This window comes from Cyprinus carpio, chromosome A23 (assembly GCF_018340385.1).
Source record: "Cyprinus carpio isolate SPL01 chromosome A23, ASM1834038v1, whole genome shotgun sequence".
NCBI classification, from domain to species: domain Eukaryota; kingdom Metazoa; phylum Chordata; class Actinopteri; order Cypriniformes; family Cyprinidae; genus Cyprinus; species Cyprinus carpio.
In genome coordinates, this window is record NC_056594.1 from 22,068,370 (window position 1) to 22,092,039 (window position 23,670).

Below are 23,670 nucleotides of genomic sequence, written 5' to 3' on the forward strand. Positions count from 1 at the left end.
TCGCTGTGCTAAATTGGATCAAAAGCGTCGGTGTAATTGCGCTGATCTCCAGAGCTCTGCTAATTCTCCCGTTTGAAATGAAACTTGGAATCGGATCATTGTTACGCCGTCCTCAAAGGTTTCTCTAATGGATTCATTATTGAAAATGAGCAGTTCTTTTGCTGCAGATTCGTACCATGATAATGTGATAATCCGCTTTGTTTCCAGGGATTTTCTTGAACTGTAACAAAACTCCTTTGTCTTGTCTCTCTATGCAGAAGATATAATGCAGTCACATTTAAGAGTTTTGGATCATGCATCTCTTCATGTGGTATTTCTCAAAGCGTGCAGATGTAAATGCATGAGGTTTTTGAGAGCAGTTTTGAAATCCCAAGCAAGCTCTTAAAAGCATTGTTCACCCAAAAACTCAAATGGTCATTTATTCACTCTCGTTTTACTGACTTTTTTCTGTGAGCGAGTATTGAGTTTGTCAAGCTCTAAAAAGGACGAAAACTACTTTAAAGCACAGTAAAAGCAGTTATTTTGTGCAGTACGTCATGTCTGCTGAAGGCATATGTCTGAAGCTTTGTATGAAGTACTTTGCAAATCAAAAATGATGGCATTGATATTTTTTCAACAATGTATTCTTTATTAATTAATGTGTCTAATGTATTTTGATAAATAATAATTATAAATCAATGTTTTCTTTATTAAATAAATTCATAAATCAATTTGTTAGTTTTTTAAAAAGTAATTTATTTTTATTTATTAATCGTATATACATTGTTTTATTAATTGCATGTATATTTTCAATTATAAATATTTTTCAATTATATTTCCAAAAATATATATACTTTATTTTAATTATAAATTACTTTTATTAGTTAATTTTGTTTAATTATTTGCATGTTTAATGTATTTGTATTAATTATAATTGATACATTATGATATGATAATATTTCCTTAATTGTATATATAATTTATAAATAGATTATTCTAATTTTTAATTAGTTTATTTATTAATCATATATAATATAAAATATATATTTTTCAATTATAGTTTCTAGATTGTTTTTTTTTTTTATTAGTGCTATTTTATGTATAATTTTTTTTAAAAATAATTGTATGTAAATTATTTTTTTTTATTATTTGCATATGTGTATAATGCATTTTTATTCATTATAATTTAGAAATTAATATTTTCTTAAATTTATTTTCTTTAAATTCAATTATGTATTATATATAATTTTTTAATGGGTACTTATTAAAAATGATAAAAAAAAATCACTTTACAGTGTATGTATTTTTAATTGTGAAAATGTTAATAACTCTCAAATTACATATTACAGTATATTACTGAAGCTAAAATGCTCAAATTATACTTTTCCCCATTCTCTGTATTTTCATTTAGCCTTCGGGTAGTAGGCTAATAGCTAACGGCCTTTCGTTTTCATTTGTGTTCGTCTCACATAAAGTACCGCCCCCTACTGGATGTCCCGCCTCATTCACGACTCGCCAGCCAATGGCCTTTCTCGCTGTTGCCACGGCGACCTGGAGTGATGTAGCTGGGTAGCCGAGTCCTGTTTCCTGTGTGTAATGATGACAAAAGCTTTCCCGTGGCAGAGCTGTGAGATAACGCACTTATCTCAGACCTCTAGCCTGCACCTCTCTCTTCTCATCCGCTCCCTGTGGCTGTATTCCTCACCCCAGACACTTTATTCTGCCGCTAATAACATTCACTTTTTCCTCCCTCGCTCCTGGTGGCCACGCTCCCCAGAGTCGCCTTGAAGACCCGTGACATTGCAGTGCTGACCGAGCGTCTGTTGATTAATGTGTCGCCTCCGTTTACCCGCGGCATTAAAATGCGTAATGTGTTGGTTAAGAGATGCATGCGGACTGATGTTTAAACTCATTTGTATTCAGCGGCGGCGAAGGCCAAGGCCAAGGCCAAATTAAATGGTTTTATCAAGGCCGTCTGATTATGGATTTTGAGTGCTTGTGCGAGATAGATAGATTTTTAACCTGATGAAGAATAACTCTAATGTACATAATGTTATAGAATAACCATCATCAAACACTTATCCAGTGATGTGTCGCTGCAGTAAGTGAAGATCAAACAGTGTAGAAGTGCATTAGCGTTAAGCGAATAGTTCAGCCAAAATTTTAATTTTGCTGAAATTCACTCACCCTCAGGCCATCCAAGATTAGGATGAGTTTGTTTCTTCATCAGATTTGGAGAAATGTAGCATTGCATCAGTGTCTCAGCAATGGATGCTCTGCAGTGAATGGGTGCCGTCAGAATGAGATTCCAAACAGCTGATAAAAACATCACAATAATCCACACCACTCCAGTCCATCAGTTAACGTCTTGTGAAGCAAAAATCTGTGTCTGTTTGGACTCTCATTCTGACGGCACCCATCCACTGCTGAGCATCCATTGCTGAGACACTGATGCAATGCTACATTTCTCCAAATCTGATGAAGAAACAAACTCATCCTAATCTCGGATGACCTCAGGGGAAGTACGTTTTGTGCAAATTTTCATTTTTATGTGAACGATTCCTTCAGTAAGTATTCGGTTTGTTCTTTTACAGTCCCTGAGTCTTGTATGATTGACTCATTCTTACCGTTCATTCCTGCTTGAAGGGAAACATGCCGTCAGATCAGATTTGTGCTTGCGTCTGATGTCTTGTTTGGCTCAGCTCTAATGCTTCCTCATTAGTGTGTTTTTATAGGCGACAGCAGCGTGTGAAGACCTTCATACACTTCACTCCACGTTCATTAAAGCTTTTCGTGCAGCACCGTATTTTCCATTTGCAGCAGTTATCTCTCGCTCGCCAGTTCTTCTGCAATTTCTCCTCTTAAGTTTTGAGTAAATTATAACTTTTTGCTCAGTGTGGATGCTTTCTATAAAACCTTTTTTTTTTTTTTAAGCAGTAGATGAAAATAGCTCAGAAGTGCCAGTAGAGACATGTATAATGTTATGATTTCTGTTTCAAATCAATGTCTTTTTGAGCTTTCTATGCATTAAAAATCCTGAAAAATGAAATGCAGCACAGTTTCCACAAAACTATGAAGCAGCACAACTGTTTTCAACATTGATAATAATCAGAAATGTTTCTTGAGCAGCAAATCAGCATATTAGAATGATTTCTGAAGATCATGTGACACTGAAGACTGGAGTAATGATGCTGAAAATACAGCTGTGCATCACAGAAATAAATTATATTTTAACAGCTAGTCACATAGAAAATTATTATTTTAAATTGTAATAATATTTCACAATTTTACTGTTTTTATTGTATTTTTAATAAAAAAAATGCTGTCTTGGTGAGCAGAAGATACTTATTTCAAAAACATCTTCTGATCAGTAGTTTATAAAACCCAAAAGCCTTAAAAAATTGATTCAAAGGCAGTATAAGCATAGATTGAGATTACCCAGACAGCAAAAGGACATATTCAGCTTTGTTTTGCAGTTTCTTGAGTCAGTTTTACCGTCTCTTCTTCAGCACTTTTGATCAGGAGTGAAATCACTCTGACATCTACAAGAGAAAGTTTGAAGCTTGTGTTTAAAACAGCCGTGGAACCAAGGACATCTAATCTCTTGTGTTCAGCCTCCGTCGCTGGTTTCATGTTCTTAGTCTAGAAGAGCACATTGCTGTCACCTCCCACTCATCGCTCGGTGCTTTCACTTCATGTAATGTGAATGCATGGTTAAATCAGGACACTAAAGCCTTGTTTTCTTCTGGCAGAGCATGTGTGCTCCATCATCGCCTCCATGCTGAGGAACCTCAAAGGGCAGCAGAGAAGTCGTCTCCTCAGCAAGTTCACAGAGAACGACTGCGAGAAGGTAAAAATAAGACAGCTGACGGGACGGCTTTATTATCTTCTGCTTCTAAAAACGGCGGAGTGATGAGAAAAGCGCGCTGGCAGATGGGTTTAATGCTGCCATAAAGATAATATAGAGTGTTTCTAGCATTTAGTCAGAACGTGCTGTGCTACTTTCTGACTTCATATGATGAGCATAAAGTCAAATTATTTTAGAAATGAAACGTGGCCGACTTGGTTAGAATAGAAGTTTGTTTATTAGATATTATAAAATAGAAATTACAGTTTACAAACTTAAAATAAAAGGCCTTTCACAACAACATTTAAAAGAAATTTAAATAATTGAACAATGTAAACTTTTATCATTATCCTATTTTCGTTTAGTTTTCTCTTTTGTTTTTTGCTTTTCTGTAGTATGTTAGTTTTTCGTTTGCTTATTGCTGGATCTGTTTCATTTATTCATTGTTTTATTTGTTCTTTTGTTCACTCTTATTTATTCTTTCTTTGAGTTTGACATTTGTTCTTTGTTTCAAACATTGGTTTACTTTTTCTTCGCTGTTTTTTAGTTTTTGTTAATCCTCTTTCTTTTGTTTGTTCATTTGTTTTCTGTTTATATTTTTAATAATTATATCAGCCAATAGTTCATTTCTTTTTTGGTGTTTTCATTTATTCTTCTCTGTTCTTTCTTTGGGTGTTCTTTATTTCCTGCAGTTTTGTTTTGTTTGCTTTTGTTGTTTGGTTTTTGTTAACTCTTTCTTTTCACTTATTCATTTTTTTTTTCGATTTGTTCTTTAATTCTTGCCATTTTGTCTTGTTTGCTTTTGTTGGTTGGTTTTTGTTATTTAAACCTTTTTTTCATCATTTTTTCAATTCATTGTTTCTCACTTGATTAGTTGGTTTGTCAATTTTCATTCATTCTTTTGTTTGTTCTTTTGTTTGGTGTTATTTATTTGCCTTGTTGGTTAGTTTTTCTTTTTATTTGTTGATTTGTCCATTCCTTTAGTCTCGTTTATTTCTCTTTTGATATGTTGGTTTGTCCATTTTCATTTCGTTTGCTGTTCTTCATTTATTCATTCATTCATGCTTTAATTTTTTTTAAGTTTATTCATTTCTTTTTCAGTTTGTTGCTTGTTCACCCATTTTCATTTATTCTTTTGTTTGTTCTTACATTTGGTTTCTTTATTTCCTGCCATTTTTTTTTGGTTTTTGTTTGATATTTTTTTTTTAAATGTATTATTTCAATATTTCGTTTAGTTTATCATTTGTTTTGGTTTTCATTCTTTTGCTTCTTTCATTTGTTGTTCTTTATTTACTGGCATTTTGTTTTGTTTGCTCTTGTTGGTTGGTTATTTCTTTCTATTTCTATTTTTAATTTATTTTTTCAGTCTATTGTTAATGTCTTTTTCAGTTTTTTGGTTTTCACTCATTTTCATTTGTTCTTTCATTTGTTGTTCTCTATTTCCTTCAGTATTGTTTGCTCTTGTTGGTTGTTTTTTTGTTCATTCTTTTTATTTATTTTGTTTGTTCATTTTATTTTATTCATTCATTTCTAAATTTTTTTTAAAGTCTTTTGTTCTTTTCCTTTCCAGTTTTTTGTTTGCTCTCGTCTTTTTTTTGTTTTTTTTTTTGTGTGCCGTTTTGTTCACACTTGTTGGTTCAGTATGATATCGTTGTTTGCGGTTCTCTCCTGTGTCCAGTGCTATACGTCTCCTTTAGTCTCTGTCGGGGGTCTCCATACATCACCTGGACGGACACGTGTGCTGTTATCGCTCAGCAGTCACTACTCTTAAAATAACCCTCACAGTCCTGCCGGGGCCTGTTTCATCACTCTGACAGCAGCAGTGCATTATCGGTAGTTTCTCGAGCTAAAAGATTTCCACCATATGGGCGTCATGCCTCTCTTCTCTTCGTCTTCAGATTGTCACAGGAATTGCTCGGAAGAGGATGACGAATGCTTCTGCTTGTCTTTAAATAACACAGACACCATTCGTCTTGTTCACCGCAGTTAAATATGAAAATCATTCACATAACACAAGCTCGGTTCCTAAAGCACATCTCTGGTGTGTTCAGTGGTTTTTGGGTGCATTTGTAACGTGCTCACCCCTCGTTCGCTCTCTTCTGCAGGTCGACAGACTCATGGAGCTGCATTTTAAGTACCTGGAAGCCGTTCAGCTCGCAGACAAGAGGATCGAAGGAGAGAAGCACGTAAGATTCACACACACATTTACACTTGATTGGCAGTATCTCCTCGGCGAGGGCAGATCTGTGTGTGAAGATAAGAGCAGACCTACCGGACTCAAACGTCACTGTGGGATCTGCAGGTCGGACACTCGACACGCTTCCCGCTCGCTCCACTCGCCTTTACAGCTGAACGCTGTTAAACTTTTGGTCTGAGCGCTGATTCACACACACTTTCTCATCAGCCCTTACAGGACCTGGAGTCTGTGTAGTCACAACTCGACAAACACCCAAACAAATATTCACTGTTGGGTTGGTCTTGCTCCGTTTAAAATCTCATAACATCTCAGACAGCTCGTGTTGGCTTTAAAACACTGATCCAAATGCTTCAAATCTGTGACCCTGGAGCACAAAACCAGTCATAAGGGTCAATGATTCGAAATAAATAATCTTTCCATTGATGTATGGTTTATTAGGATCGGACAATATTTGGCTGAGATGCAACTATTTGAAAATCTGGAATCTGAAGGTGAAAAAAAATCAAAAATCTCAAATGAATTTGAGAAAATCTAATCTAAGTTTTGAAATTGTACAGTAGGAAATTTACCAAAATTCTTCCAGCAATGCTTTACTTATATCCTACTAATCATAAAATTAAGATTTTGATATACAATTTACCCCGAGTACTTAAATTCCACGGGACAAATGTTCTCACTACTCTTCAGTGGAACATGGATTTTTACTGGACAACTATAATGTTATCCTCATGATATATATATTATTGGCATATAAAATATCTATAAATTATATATATATATAATATATATTATATATATATATATTATATTTAATATCCTCATGATTTTTGGCATAAAAGAAATTTGATATATAAGTTTTATTATTCTGCATATTAATTTTGACATGCTTTAAATGTGCATTAATTAAACATTCCCATGTGCATTGTTAATGCAAAATTTTGCAGAATTCCAAATATGATTCCTCATATATTATTGCATATTACTTTTTAAATGATCTATTATTATAATTTATTATTAACTTTGTGAATGGCAACATTTGCTGAATTTCAAATATAATAATATTGCATATAATTTTGAAAACAATCTATTATTAATAATAATAATACATTAGCATTGTTGTTGTTATTGCATATTAATTAAAAATATATATCATTATCGTTGATAGTATTTCATATAATTTTTAAATAATCTATTTTTATTATTTTTGGTATTATTGTTTTTATTAAAAAGATTAATATTAGTAATAAATGTTTATTAATGGAGAATGTAATTGGCGTCGTTCACCGGTGTGTTTAAAGACTTTTTACAGCCGCTCTTAGCTTGTCTCATCCAATCAGGTTTTAGAGCTGTAACTCTCATTATGTAAGCTGTGGGGTCTCAGCCAGCGATAATTAACGTGGAGTCGATCAAAGGCAGAAGCTAATTGATGATGATTGTCAGATTGAGCAGTTATTTCACATTGTGTAACTGTATTTCATTAGCCAACATCCCTGAGTGTGTGTTGTGTTTGTAGGGTAGACTCTGCTTCGTGTGTGTGATTATACCTTGTGTGTGTGTGTGTGTGTGTGTGTGATTATACCGTGTGTGTGTGTGATTATACCATGTGTGTGTGTGTGCATGTGTGTGATTATACTGTGTGTGTGTGCGCGCGCCAGGGGATATTGGTGTGTGTATGCTGAGGATGTGATCTGGGCACTGATGTGGACTCCTGCGGCTCATGTTTCATCCATTCTAGTGTGTGTGTGTGTTCAAGATGGTTTTCAGGGATGTTTCAGCTTGAACTGAGTGAATAATATCATCTAGTTTTAAGCCTTGTAAACATATTTGATATATAAAATGTTTTTGAAAAGTCTCTTCTGCTCACCAAGACTGCATTTATTTGATGAACATACAGTAAAATTGTGAAATATCATTACAATTAAGAGTAACTGTTTTCTATTTGAATATATTGTAAAATGTAATTTATTTCTGTGAGCAAATTTGTATTTTCAGCATCATTACTCCAGTCTTCAGTGTCACATGATCTTCAGAAATCATTCTAATATACTAATTAGCTGCTTAAGAGACATTTCTGATTATTATCAATGTTGAAAACAGTTGTGCTGGTTCGTATTTTTGTGGACACAGTGATGCATTTCATTTTTCAGGAATCATAGATGAATAGAAAGTTCAAAATAACTTTTATTTTATTTTTATTTTTATAGAAATCTTTTGAACGATATTTCAATTTTTGAACACTAGTGTATCTTGATTTTTTTTCTACCCTAAACAAGATCATTAAAATGCAGTAAAAATCTAGGATTATATCACGAGGTGGATCAGGCCCGATGCACATCAGCCTGATAAATCATACTTTAATAGTGTTCACGGTTTCAGCTTCTCTCAGTTATAGCATAATTGTCTTTGATATTTACCAGCCGGTTATTTATCCTGAAAATGTTTCATTTTAATTTGGCATTTGCCTTATATTGCAATTGCATGGTGGCGGTTGCCAGATTTCAAGACTTGAAATCCCCCAATAAGAGCTTTTTCCCTAAATCAATACATTTTCAGCCAAGTGGTTTACTTAATCTTCCCAACCTTGCAACCATATATAATTATTAATTTGTTTTAAGTATTATCATATTTTTTTATACTTTAAAAATGCATTTGCATCATCACACAAACAAAGTTGCTTGTTGCTTTAAATTCACATGACCAGCAAAACCACTGAGCATTTTGTGAATGTTCAATATGCCGCTCAGGTCTTTGTGCAGGTGTGTCGATTTGATCTCCTCTGTGTGTGTGTGTGTGTGTGTGTGTGTGTGTGTGTGTTTCCCATCCACCTTATCTGACTTTCTGCTCTTTAGAGGCCTATAAATCGTCTCTCAGAAGCAGTGACAGGACTATGACTGAGGAAGTGTCTGCTCTTGTTTCACACCCGTCGACTGAGAGCACCAGCACTCCCTCCAGATGGAACAGCGTTCGCGGCTTTCTCCGAGTGCTATAAAAGTATATCACCCATAGCAGAGCCCTTGTTTAAAAACGCCTCGGAGTGCTGTCAGCGCCGCGCTCATGTGAACCCGTCTCGCCTCCTTTTACTGTCTAATGACAGCTACAAATTCTCTCCGAATTGCATTTCCTAAACACAGACCCCCATAAACCCCCTCCGCGTTCGGTCTGCTTGTCTCCTGCTCTTCTCGATTTGCCGCAGCGCCCCACATGCGCACACACACACACACACGCACGGCTCTTTGGGAAATCTCGAAAGGATCCGTGGAGGAAGTGTTGGCAGGGTGTGCTCGGATTAATTTAGTCTCTGCGTGTCCCGTGAGACTCAATCACAGGTCCCAGCGCTGCTTTGTTCTGCCTGTCATATTAACACCTGTGCCAGCCTGCAGTTCTCCAACAGGAAGGGACTAAAAATCACTCTGTTTCCCGGAGGTGAAGCCGCTTGTTATTTGCACTTGTGTAATTGACTTGCCGAAGGCTGTACTTCTGTAACGAGACTCGAATAATGCCTGCGAAAGATCGAAACGCTCTGTTCTGACAGCGTGATGATGATGAACATATTCTTTGCACACTTTTTAAATCAGCCTTAAGTAAGAACTAGAACTCCTTAAATCAGCCTGAAACATTTACTTTGTTAAAGGATTTTCTTTTTTTCAGTCACCAAGAAATGAAGGTTTTTGAGGAAAATGTTCCAGGATTTTTCTCTGTATAAAGGACTTCAATGGGGTCCAACGGGCTGAAGGACAAGACGTGCATTTGTGGTTAAAAAGTATATACATTTCAAATTTTTTGTAGGAAATGTCCGATGGTTTCACTAGATATTAGCCTTATCCCTCAGCTGGGATCTTGTAGAGCTCTTTAAAGCTGCACTGAAACGGCAATTTGGACCTTCAGCCGTTGGTCCCCATTGAAGTCCATTATATAGAGAAAAATCCTGGAATTTTTTCCCCTCAAAAACCTTAATTTCTTGATGACTGAACACAGAAAGACATGAACATCTCGGGTAACATGTCATCATTGGCATGTTCCTGATCTTATTTTGCTTTAATCATTTGTTCAAATTATTTTAAATAAATAAAAGTTTGTCTTTTTAAACTTTTCTAAAAATGTGATTAACCTTTGCCACCTTAATAACCAAATAGCTGTTAAATCATTGTGTTAGGCTGCTTTTATATCTCTCGAATCGAACTAGTTAACCCAATGCATTAAATTTACTAAAGCTTTCCATTTATGCATTTGGCATATCCTTTATCCAAAGAGACTTGCATTGCATTCAATGCATAAATTTCATAAGCTCATGCATCCCTGGGAATCGAACCCTTGACCGTATTGTAACGAGCTGCATGCTCTACTTTTTGAGCGGCACGAATGAATGCTTACAGCAATAATCACAAATTGATTTGAAAAGGAACAGCCACTATTGAGATGCTCTGCAAGGTGAATTTGACCTTCATCCTGCATGTCCTGCTCATAATCCCACTTTTCCCAATGCAAACCATTTTTGAAGGACAAAACCACATGCTTTCCTGAGTTGCATTGAATGTGCTTTGACCTGTCCTGATTTTTTTGGAGAGTGGCTGAATGTTTTTGGCACAATCTAAGCGTGGTTCTCTCAGAAAGCCTCTTGCCTCGATCAGAGCCGCGTTCTGTGTGTCTTTAGCAGCCTGTGACAGCCAGCTCTCGCCAGCCTGCTGTTCCTGCGGCATTCCCTTTGTGTTCACAAACCTTTCTGCTCGTGCACACTCTCACACTTGTGTGCTTGCCAGCATTTTATGCTCAAAGATTGAAATCCCCTGGAGAGGCCAGTGTCAATTGCCGCAATTATGGCACCCAACAAATGCCAAACGTCTTTGTCCCTTTAGATTCGACTGCAGGTGCTGAAAAGCTGAGATGTGTGAGAAATCACCTTTCTGAAGTGATCTGAGATCATCATCCAGAGCCTTTTTAATATGCATGGTGCTGCGTATCAATCACTGCATGGGATTTTCTTGCTAATCAATATGCATTTATTAGGTTGGCTTGAGAACGCAACCAATTGATCTGCTTTTTAAGCTGCTGCTGCTTCTTCTGGGACAAAATTTGGACTGTATCTCCTCCTAGAGCTTTCAAGCTACAACCCCCAAACTCTGGTCAGACCTTCAGACTCGTCGGTCTCGGATTGCTATATCTTTAATTGATCAGACTTACGCTTTCTGTCAAACAGATGATTAAAATACTACTAAATTTCCCATAGACCTTCACTGAGGGGGTCAAAACTTTTGTACAATAAGACTTAGTGTTTAAGCTTATTCTTTGTTAGGAATGCTTGATAATTCTTGCTAGATGCATTATATTTCTTGCAGCATGATAAAACATGTTCGCAATGTGCTAAAACATGCTAGTAACATGTTAAAACATGTTAGCAACATGTTCAGTCATGGTAGCAACATGCTTATCATGATAGAAACACGACAACAACAAGCTAACCATGGTAACAACATGGTAATTGTGTTAGAAACATGCTAGAAACATGTTACAGCATAGTAGTAGTAGTAGTAGTATATCCTCAGAAGGAAAATGGTTGTGGACTAGGTTAATCGTGATATAAACATGCTAACATACTAATCTTGTTAACAACACTGTAATTGTGCTCAAAACATGCTTGCATCAAGTTAAAAACATGCTAGCAACATGTTAATCATGCTAGAAACACATTAGCAGCATGGTAATCATGATAGAAAATGCTAACAGTACTAATCATGCTAACAGCACTGTAATTGTGTAAGAAACAGGTTAGCAACATGCTAATCATGATGTAATATTCTTGCTAACAGTACTGTAATTGTGTTGGTAACAGGTTAGTGTAATTGTGTTAGTGTTAGGTTAGGGATATGATAATCATGTTCATGTTAACAACATGCTAATCACTAACAACATGGTAATGATAAAAGCATGCTAACAACATCCCAATCATGCTAGAAACATTCTTTTAATGTTTTAATCATATTTTTCAAATGTGTTAATGATATTCATTCTGAAAAATGCTAGATAAATTGCACTGCAATTGTGTTAGAAACATGTTAACAACATGCTAATCATGATAGAAACATGCTAACAGCACTGCAATTGTGTTAGAAACATGTTAACAACATGCTAATCATGATAGAAACATGCTAACAGCACTGATGTGTTAGTTGTGTTATAAAATGTTATATCATGATAATGATAGAAACATGCTAAAGGACTCTATTTAGTAGAATGGTAACAACATGCTGATAATTGCTAGTAATGTTATTTAAACATGTTAATCATCTTCAAAAAGAATTGTAATTGTGTTCTAATCATACTAACAACATGGAAATTGTGCTATAAACATGCTAGCGTCAAGCTAGAAACAGGCTAGCAACATGTTAATAATGTCAGAAACATGCTAATCATGCTAACACCATGCTATCATAAGGTTAAAACATGGTTGCAACATTTTAAATAATTCTAGCAATGTGCTAGCAACATCTATGTAAACGTTCAAACGTCAAGCTTTTATAACGTTCTCAAACTTTCAGGCTAGGCTTTCTCAAGCCAACCCAAACTTTCCTCGTCTAGTTTATTATAAAGTGTCTAATGGTCATTTGCACGTTTCAGGATATGGTTCGCCGCGGTGAGATCATCGACGATGCGATGGACGATGAGTTTTATCTGCGGCGGTTGGACGCCGGACTCTTCGTTCTTCAGCTCGTCTGTTACATCATGGTGGAGATCTGTAACGCCGGTGTTCCTCAGGTATGTCATGATCGTTTCATGTGTTATTAAAGATTAGTTATTCATTTTGCATGCTGAAATGTGTTTTCTCTTCCAGTTACAGCAGAGAGTGCATCAGATCCTCAATCTCAGGGGAGGATCCGTCAAAATAGTTCGTCATATAATGAGAGGTAAGATGATTTCAAAAGCTACATATAAAGACAAAATATACTTTGCATACATAAAATGAAGGCTATGTTTATGACCAGTAGGATTTTTGTGCACTGTGACATTATTTTCACAATTAAATGCATATTCCACTCAAATTTCATTACTGCAATACATCAGCTAAAAGGGTTTATTTGAAGCTTCCACCTAAAGAATGAAGAAAACCGATACAACTTATGAAATTAAGGAAAAATCTAAATTACAATAACAAATATGTAAATATAAATGACTGCATCAAATTAATTACAACATATATCAGAAAATGTACTCCAAAAACAAACACAAAATGCATCAAGAACAAAAAAAACAACAACGAGAAGGCACAATTACAAAACAGCACTAAAATGATCCTTTATACATCTTTTATAATATTTTTATTAAAGAATAAAATTTTTTGCTAGATGCGATAAACCATTCCATAATTTCATGCCCCCAAATCTTACCGAGTACTGATCTCCACAAGTGAGAATTTTAGGAAGATGAAAATCTGATATATATTATACATGAAAACATATTTGAGAAATATTAATATCATAAATAGTAAGAACGTGAAGTTTCTGAAATAAAGAAGCAGATGATCAGGTTACAATGGTAGTTGAAAATCTGATATATATTATGAATGTAGTAGGAAAAGTACTCGCCCAAACTATATTAAAATATGAAAGGTACAGATAAACTGAACTATAGTAAAGTTAAGAAGACACTCTGTAGTAACAAGATGCATTTTAACATCTCTTAAATTTTTCACCAAAGTATTGCTTTTTTGCAGATCTAATAAAATGATTATATTTATTTATTTTTCCTTTCTCATTGGTAATTCTCGATAAATTATGATTACTGTACTAATGCAGTAAAACATTGCAACATTTCTGAATATTAGATTTTTTTTTAAGTATTATGCATTTTTGCATAAATTTAATGAGTGTTCTATTTTGCATGAATATTCTATTTTATTTAAATATAATGTATTTTTGCATAAATTGAAGGCGGCACAGCAATCTATAATTTTTATTTTATTTATTTTGAATACTATTCCATTGTTTTTGTGCACAGTAGTAGTAAAAATGTAAATTTATATTATTTTTATTTTATTTATTTTATTTGAATACTATTCCATTGTTTTTGTGCACAGTAGCCTCGGGACCCACTGCTCTAAAACATTTTGTTTGTCTCCCTTTGTTATCGCAATCTGATTCAGATCATCAGTCATTAGGAGACCTTCAGCCACTTTAAATGTTTGATTTTGTTTAGAGATCCATGACTTCAACTGAACTGAGTGTGTCAGATTCGTGTAAACATTCAAAATGTGCAGAGCATGGCGGGTCCCGTCCGCAGGCCTGAAGAGTCCCTGAGAAGCACTGAATTGCATATTGTGGGAATTTCTAATTGTGTCCTTTTGTCATGAAAAGGTGTTGTTTCACCCATGCACCCAAAAACCTTGAAAAAAGTCATGACCACAAAAAAAAAGAAAAAAAGTTACCTGTAATAACCATGAATCGAACTCGTTTTACACAAGCTTATTTACCTAAAAGTCAGTTAAAAATGAAATGTGAATTCTGAAATTCTTTGTATAATGCCGTTAATCTCGAAATGGCTGATTTCTCACTCTGAGAGTTATATTGTTCTATCAGGACTCGCAAACCTTCAGCACTTTAATGTGAATTTGTTTAGATGTTGATAAGTTCTCGAGTTGAGTCTCAGGCTGAAGGCGTGTAAAGCAGCATCTCATCAGGTATCAGGTGGATGGTGTTCATGAACACATGTCCGCAGGCGCTGAAGCAGATTCCCTGTTGCTAAAGCTAAAGGTTTGCAGTGCGCTGCAGTGTATTTCTCTCTTTATTTCCTCCTTTCTCTCTCTTGAGTGATACGAGGTGTTCGGCTTCGCCCACTCTTCAGCCCAGAGCACCTTGATTAAGTCATGACAGCTTTCTATTTTTCTCTCTCTCTCTCTCTCTCTCTTTATATATACAGCTACTCTTTCATACTTCACCCAGTATTTCTCTTGGGAAGAACCCAACTCTCTTGATTGTATTTTTATGAAAGTTTAGTGAACAGTGTGCTGTTTCCAGCTGTTGTGTCCCATATCTGTTGGACAAGGGCTGGATGATCAAATATTGGCAATAGATTTGTAGTGATTTTGTTGGCGTTATAAAATTGAGTAACACAATGCATTTTTATTCATTCATTATTTTATTTTATTTTATTTCTATAATTGCAGCTGGCATGAAATCTCAGTAGCAAAAGTTATTAAATATAAAAAATTTTATATGTTTTTTTATTTATGAAATTTCATTTGTAATATTTATTAAATATAAAAATTTCATATGTAATATTATTTACAAATATAAAACAACAAAAACATTTTAATATATGAGATATATATTATAAATGAAATAATTGACACACACATTATATGTATTATATATACATATTATTTATATATTTCATGTATTAAAATGTTTTAGAAAAAAAATTACATATATGCTGCTAGCATGTTTAATTATATATATAATTATATGTGACCCTGGAGCACAAAAGCAGTCTTAAGTCTCTGGGGTATATTTGTAGCAATAGCCAAAAATACAATGTTTGGTTGGGTATTATTTATTTTTTTTTTTTTTTTGAAAATAATTATTATGTTATTTAGTGATGATTTTGTTTGATGATGTTTTTTTGTTTTCCTACTGTAAATATATCAATACTTCATTTTTGATTAGTAATATGCATTGCTAAGAACTTCATTTGGACAACTTTAAAGGAGATTTTCTCAATATTTAGATTTTTTTGCACCCTCAGATTCCAGATTTTCAAATAGGTGTATCTCAGACAAATATTGTCCTCCTAACAAACCATACATCAATGGAAAGATTATTTATTCAGCTCTCATATGTATAAATCTCAGTTTTGAAAAATTGACACTGAATACACGCGCACAAAAAATTGATCAACCATTTATAGTTAATAATGTCTAATTGGTTGTTGTCCCCTGTTTAAGACTGTTTTCTTTCCTAAACCACTGAATGGAAAGCACGTCCTCTTTCTTTCTGCTCTTGTAAAATTCTGCCCTTCCTCCTCATTAATGATTCATCAGAGGGAGGATGTTCCCACCTGAACTCTGCTGTAGCTGGTGACAGAGATTAAAACGGTTCATTTTGAGAGGCGGCCGAGGGTGTTCAAAGACGTAAGCATTGCTCTTTAGAAGGTGCTGTTAATGTGAGCTAATGGTGTCTGGGATACAAGTGCTACCTGAGAGCCATTTAACTTATTTTTAGCTCCTTTAGACTGCCGTTCACCACAGATTCTCAAAAACGTTCGTATTTTACACGCAGCTTTTAAATCCAAAAATATTGAAATTGGAAATGCATAAAATTTTGGTGATATCGGTCATATTTAGGCATGTTGCAGTTGATTAATCATCTGATTGTGGTTATATGATCCAATCCTAACTATTTGACATAATTTTGAAATCACATTTTGTCATCCAAATAAGGGAAATTTAAGCGCCATCAAATGCACAATATTGTAATTGTGTTGTATTTATTAAATAATATTATACATAAGTAAAGTATATTATGTAATTTAAATGAGATGAATGATTTTCATAACATTTAAGTAAATCATGCAGATCTATTTTATTATAATTTTTATTATATTACATACAATTCCAAGTGAAAAATAATGTGTTAGGCTTACAATGTAAGTATCATGATCAAAACTAAATTAAATCGTTATTCGCAATTATCTGGATGATGATTAATTGTCAGCACAAAATTCATGATTATAATTTTATATTTATTAAATTATAAATACTATTAATTTTCACAGTGTTAAAGTAAATCACACAGGTCTATTTATATTATTATTATTATTTTTTTATATTATTATATTTATATTATTATATGTGACTCCAAGTAAAACATCAGGCTTACACTAAGAACATTATCAAAACAAAATTAAAATTTTAATCGCAATTATTTGTTTGACAGTTAATTGTCAGCAAAAAATTCATGATTATAATATTATATTTGTTAAATTGTACTATAAAAAATAGATAAACATTATTCATTTTCACAGCATTTAATCATTTATTTGTATGACAGCTAATCATGAGCATAAAATTCATAATCATAACTTTTTTTAAATTATAATAATTATATAAATGTTATTTTATTTTTTAGAGCATTAAAGCAATTATGTCTATGGTAATCATCAGCACAAAATTTATGATTGTAATATTATATTTAATAAATTATATTATAAATAAATTACATAAATGTTATTAATTTTCACAGCATTTTAGTAAATTGTATGGGCCTATTTTATTACATTTTTAACTATTATATGTGACCCTGGAGCACAAAATCAGTGTTAAGTCTCTGGGGTTTATTTCTAGCAATAGCCAAAAATACATTGTATTGGTCAAAATTATAGATTTTTCTTTTATGCCAAAAATCATTAGGATATTAAGTAAAGATATTTTGTAAATTTCCTACTGCAAATATATCAAAACTTAATTTTTGATTAGTAATATGCATTGCTAAGAACTTCATTTGGACAACTTTAAAGGTTATTTTCTCAATATTTTCATTTTTTTTAAATCAGATTCCAGATTTTCAAATAGTTGTATCTCGACCAAATATTGTCCTCCTAACAAACCATACATCAATGGAAAGCTTATTTATTCAGCTTTCAGATGATGTATAAATCTCAGTTTCCAAAAATTGACCACAGTTAATCATAGTTCATTTGTATGACAATTAATCGTCAGCACAAAATTCATGCTCTCATATATAGCTTTTTTAAATAGTCTGACTAGTATTATCAATCTATGCCACTTTTGAAAAGTACTAAGTAGCTTTCCATCTTTATTACTGCACGTAATATTTTGATGCTGTTGATTTTCTTCAGCATCCCTGATTGAACTCTTAAACCTACTGAAATCCCTCGGACATATGGTCAAAGATTGGCCGGTCCTGCGGCATGTGGAGGACATGTGACGGGTGTAATGTGAGAGGAGGAGTGTGAAAGTGTTCTCCCAGCAGCTGGTGTGGGTCGGATCTGTGAAATCTTCACCTGGACTGTGTAGCAGCTGCGGCTGTGTCAGACGGGCAGCTCTCACGCTCCTGCAAATGTCCTTACGTGGTATTAAACACAATCACAGGGAAAATGAAAACAAATGTTACATGAGGGATTAGACGGGTTGCGTTTGCTCTGCGGTTTATTTACTGGTTTGGCCGATGGAAATGTTTTGAATCGTTCCCTAAAGTGTTGAAAAAGCGTTCATTAATTGCTGTCATTCTGTCTGTTTTGCGCTTTATTTTTTGGTTTTTCCGATATTGATGTCTTGAATCGTTCCTGTACTCTTTCTTTTAATAAAACTTCGGATGTTCATTCATGTTTATTTCATGCTGTAACTGCTATTAAAGCGGAGGAGATGATCAGTTCACAGCGATCTGTCACTCCACATCAAAACGGCATTAAATATTTAAATATTGTAATAAAATGGACAGAATTTGAAATTTGTTTCATATCAAAAGTAACAATCACAAAGCAATGTATTGGATGGGAGGTGCGCTACAATGTTCCGTTCATTATCTGACAGGCTAGACTAATCGATTCTTGGGATTTATGAATCAATACGGTTACATAAAATAGATGAAAATCGAAAAATCAATTTTTTACCCAGCTCTAATAATTATATTGTTTATCAATATATTGTTTCATCTACCTCATTCACTTTATCTGTCTTTTGTTCTGTATACATTATACTTCTGTTTTTTATTTTTTTAATCTGGAATGTTAAATGAACCAATCATCTCATTTCTAAAAGCACCGCCTTGTTTTGTTGCATCCATATTAGCTAAAACCATTTTTGCATAATTTTTTTTAAATGTTTTTTGGTGTAAGATTTGAGCCAGAGAAGCAACATTCATAACGTCGTTGTCAGGGTTTATTGGTAATTTTCCGTAGTTTATCCTAAAGCCGGTTACCTAGATAGAGAATAGCTGCTAAGCAAGAAATCACTGGTGAACACAGGTTTCATTTGCTGTGTTCGGTGGCGACTGTGTTTTACTGCAGAGATTGGGAAATGAAAACACCTACAGAGGCCTCTACGCACTCCAAGGCCACATTTGAGTCATACGGAGTGTGTCATTCTCTTACATGCGTGACCTTGAGCTGTGTGTACTGGTGTCAGTGGGAAGTTTCCAGCATCTCGGAGCTCATAATAGATAATCCCCCTCGAATCATCCAGCATGCAGACCCCCCCAATCCTCCCTCTGTGTTATTTCAACCGTTTCTCCAGCCCTCGGGCTTGTGTTTCAGTATGCCACTTCGTTTTTTTTCCTTCTTTAAAAAACCCATCTTATTGATTTATTAATTTTTCATTGGGTTAAATCCTCTGTCACAGGGCTTGAGAAGGGCTTAGAAAATAATCTGAGAGCATGTCTACCTTTACACGCTTACCTCTTGCTGTGTACACTTCCAGAAAGCACTGTTAAAGTCAGCATGAAATCAAAATGTCATTTTTAATGCACAATCCTGGTCTTCTTGTAAACGATTGGTCAATGCTTGTTATTTTAAAGACACACTCTTAAATATGCTGGGATGTTTCAACCAAACTTTGGGTCAAAAATGGACTAACCCAACTGTTGGGTTAAATGTTTCAATTAAATTTTTAACCCAAAAATTGGGTTAGTCCATATTTGACCCAAAGATGGGTTGAAACCCAGCATTTTTTAGAGTGCAAGTTTTTCTATAGCTTAAATTGTAGAGGATGTCGCCAGCAACACAAAGGTCATGGGTTCAATCCGTAGGGAATGCAGGAACATGTATACTGTACCTTCAGTTACCGCTTTTAATAAAAGCATCTGTCAAATGCATAAATGGAAATATGACCATATTTTAGACCCCTATATATAAACTTAACTACCTAACTAACTATAAATAAGCAGCAAATTAGACGTTTATTCAGTGAAAACTGTTAATAGTGTATATCTATTCCCTAATCTAAATTAATACCATTTTAGTTAATGAAAATAACCCTGTTGAAAAACTGTATGCTGTTATATTTTGCATTCGATTTTTTACATTTGTTATTTTATGCAGCTCTTTTTTCTTTTTTGTGTGAGAAACTGAAATTAGATCTAGGATGATCTTGTTCTCCACTGCAGCTCTCAAATCTAATTCTCCATTCGGCATATTCACACTGTCACAACACATGCCGAGAACCAATATTGTTTGCCTGTCCATATGCTTTTCCTGGAGTCGTAATGCAGATGCTAATGCCATTTCAGAGCTTTAGTGGAGGAGAAGATTTCCAGGCGAATCAATAAGATCTCAGGCTCATTCTGTGTAAAGTCGAGCAGTCTTGTAAGTGTCCTTACTGCGGTCCGATCACATTGGTCCAGAGCGGTCATAAAAATCTCATTCTAAGCATATGTTGCCTTTATCGTAGTGTCTGTAGCCGTTTGAGTTCTCGGGCACTGTGCCAGCTAGAAATAGCCAGATCTCAATCAAACTGGCAGATTTCATCTGACTGAGGGACACACTCTCAAAGGCAAACATCTTAAAGCTATTTGCCCATTTAAGGAAGGTACTTCTTAAATCCCACTACCTCAAACCCTGAACTCCTAGCTCTTTTCATCCATTCCTCCATAAATGAAGGAGGAGGTCTGAAAATAAACTCTGGTGGGCAGTCAAGGGATGTGTGACCAATTTTTTTAATACTTTCAGGGATACAAATTCTCCCTTTGATTTTTTTGGGATTAAAGTACGCTGCCTCTCCTTTGAGACAGCATTAGGAAGGGTTTCTTGGCAGGGCTAGGTGGCGTACATGAAATTCATCCAAATTACTAAATATCCTGTTTCTTTTTCCCTCTCGTTTTTCAGAATACGCAGAAAACATTGGCGATGGCAAGAGCGAGGAGTTTAAGGAAAGTGAGCAGAAGAGGATTTTGGAACTGCTTGAGAATTTCTAAAAATCCAGTTGGAGCTCGGCGTGGGTTTTCCTCAGCGATTTTTCTGTGTTACGGTTGATGAACAGTCCTCCTCCTGTCCTGACTGGACCAGAAAAATCTGATGTTGAAACATTTGCGTGGCTGATTGTATCCCAACAGATTGGATCTGGATATTGCATCTGTTGATTTCCAACATATTTTGTTTGTGTTTATTGTTGTTATTGTTTTTTAGGCCAAATGTTTTGTCAAAACAACTTAAAATATCTTTTAATTAAAGTTTGTGCTTTTCTTTACTTTGTGGGGTTTCCTTCATTAGATTTCATAGGTCACCTTCCACAAGACTTAATGTCTCGTTAAACAAATTTATACAGGAAACAACTCTTGTGCTGAAACATAATTTAGGAAAGTGTTGCGTTTATGTCTCTTTTCTCCTCTCCAGCATTCCTGCAGACAGCTGATTGTGGCTTTTCTATCTTTTCAGCCTTGTTTGTCGTCTCATCATTCAGGTCCCTTTATATGGATCCTGGGCCAAAATTAACTTTCTAAACCTGCTAATGGCTGGTGGATTTTACTTTGTTGCGTTTTTGTCTCTCTCTCTCTTTTTTTTGACTAGCTGCTTCTCCCTGGAATATGTGTCAAACATTGGATGCTATTGTGTCACTGGAAGCATTATATTCTCTCAGAGAAAACAGGCTTCTTAATAAGCTTGTTTTTCATGACCTTGGTTGTGATTACTAGTCAAAGCTTTTAAAGGGATAGTTCACCCATAAATGAAAACTGTCATCATTTACTCTACCCTCATGTAGTTCCAAACCTGTATGAGGTTGTTTGTTCTGTTGAAGTTATTTTAAAGGGATACTCCACCCCAAAATGAAAATGTTGTCATTAATCACTTACCCTCATGTCGTTCCAAACCCAAGCTTCGTTCGTCTTCAGAACACAATTTAATATATTTTGGATGAAAACGGAGGCTTGTGACTGTCCCATAGACTGCCAAGTAAATTACACTGAATAAATTACACTGAAGAAAGTATGAAAATAGTCTTTATGATATTAGTTGTTTCATGAGTGGTGTTATGAAGTGATGACAATACTTTTTGTACGCGAATAAAACAAAAATAACTTTATTCAACAATTTGTCTCTGTGTCACTTCTCATCAGCGAAGCGCCATTTTGGCGAATCTGAGCAGTACGCAGGAAGCATACGCTCTTTTGTGTCAGCTGCTCCACAAGGATACGTTTTCTACGTATATTTACGCTTTGATTTGAAAGAAAACAGCGCATCGTGTTGCGGCTGACACAGAAGAGCGTACGTTGCCTGCATACAGCTCAGATTACACTGATATGGAGTGACACAGAGGAGACAAATTGTTGAATAAAGTCATTATTTTTGTTTTATAAGCGTACAAAAAGTATTGTCATCGCTTCATAACGTTAAGGTTGAACCACTGATGGCAGATGGACTATTCTGACAATGTCTTTCATACTTTTCTGAACCTTGACAGTGTATTTTATTTGGCAGTCTATGGGACAGTCACAAGCCTCCTGGTTTTCATTCAAAATATCTTAAATTGTGTTCCGAAGACGAATTAAGCTTTTAAAGGTTTGGAACGACATGGGGGTATGTGATTAATGACAAAATTAGCATTTTGGGGTGGAGTATACCTTTAAAGAGTGTTGGTAATCAAACAGATGTTGGTCCCCATTGACTTCCATAGTATAGGAATGTATACCCACATTCTTCAAATATCTTTTCAAGTTCAGCAGAAGAAAGAAAAGAACTTGGAATGACTTGAGGGTGAGTAAATGATGAGAAATTGATTTTTGGGTGAACTATCCCTTCAAGTTTCAATTATGACCAATTCGCTAATGAATTAATTCAAAATGATTTGTTAAAGCAATATTTTAGAACAAAGTAGCCTAATAGTTGGCTCAGATTTCCATGATGATTTTTTTCTGGTTTGGAAAAAACTGTTTTAGATTTCCTAATTTCTCCAGATTTTCATTGAGGAACCCTGTTGGAAAACTTGTAATTATATATATTACACACATTTTGTTTGCAATTGTCATATTTTGATTTCTTTTGTTAGTTTTTTTCTTTATCTTTCTTTTAGAGGATATGGCTGCTGTGATTCTAATGGCCATTAATTAGATGTTTGTCCAGTGGCGATGAGCCAGAGAATCCCAATCCCTTGCTAATAGTGGGCCTGCTGAGCTAGCGCGAAAATGCTACATCTCTCTCTCGTTCTCTAACCTCTCTTACATCCCCTTGTTAATTTACAATCACTGCTTCCCCTTTTCCTGTGGGGTTAGCCTATGTACCGCCACGGCCAGGGAACGTTCTGCCATATAGAGACAGTTTGCTTACTAAGCTCTCCTTTGCTACGGACAGAGTCTTTAGCTGAAGGTTGAGAATAATTGTTAAAGCTCTAGAGCCAAATTGAATCAATCCAGCGGAGTTCTTCGGCAGGGCGAACGGGGGGCCATTACATTGGATTTATGCTCACTGTAGGCCCAGCACTTTAAAACAGACATTATGTAGGGAAATTATTATTGTAGTAACAAAAACATCTCCGTGTGGCTCTGGGCCTTGATGAATCGTCTTCATTTGACGAGTAGAGAAAGGCGGTGCCGCACTTTTTCAGCTAATTAAGTGCCGCAGTCTCATTACAGCTTGCACTTTATCAGACATCGACAGCTCGAGGCCCCTGTGGTCATCGTCCACCGTAGACCGGCTCCGAAACGCTCGTATG

The 23,670-nt window shown here is 35.0% G+C and overlaps 1 protein-coding gene across 1 annotated transcript in view; it reads left to right on the forward strand.

Annotated features, from left to right (window-relative positions):
• LOC109048223 (catenin, beta like 1) overlaps positions 1-21,210 on the forward strand; it is a 39,813-nt gene extending 18,603 nt beyond the window's left edge. The window contains 5 exon segments of the mRNA XM_042713610.1: positions 3,732-3,829; positions 5,932-6,012; positions 12,636-12,773; positions 12,850-12,922; positions 20,850-21,210. Coding sequence (XP_042569544.1) covers positions 3,732-3,829; positions 5,932-6,012; positions 12,636-12,773; positions 12,850-12,922; positions 20,850-20,938 — 479 coding nt within the window. The 3' untranslated portion in view covers positions 20,939-21,210.
• The last annotated feature ends 2,460 nt before the right edge of the window (positions 21,211-23,670 follow it).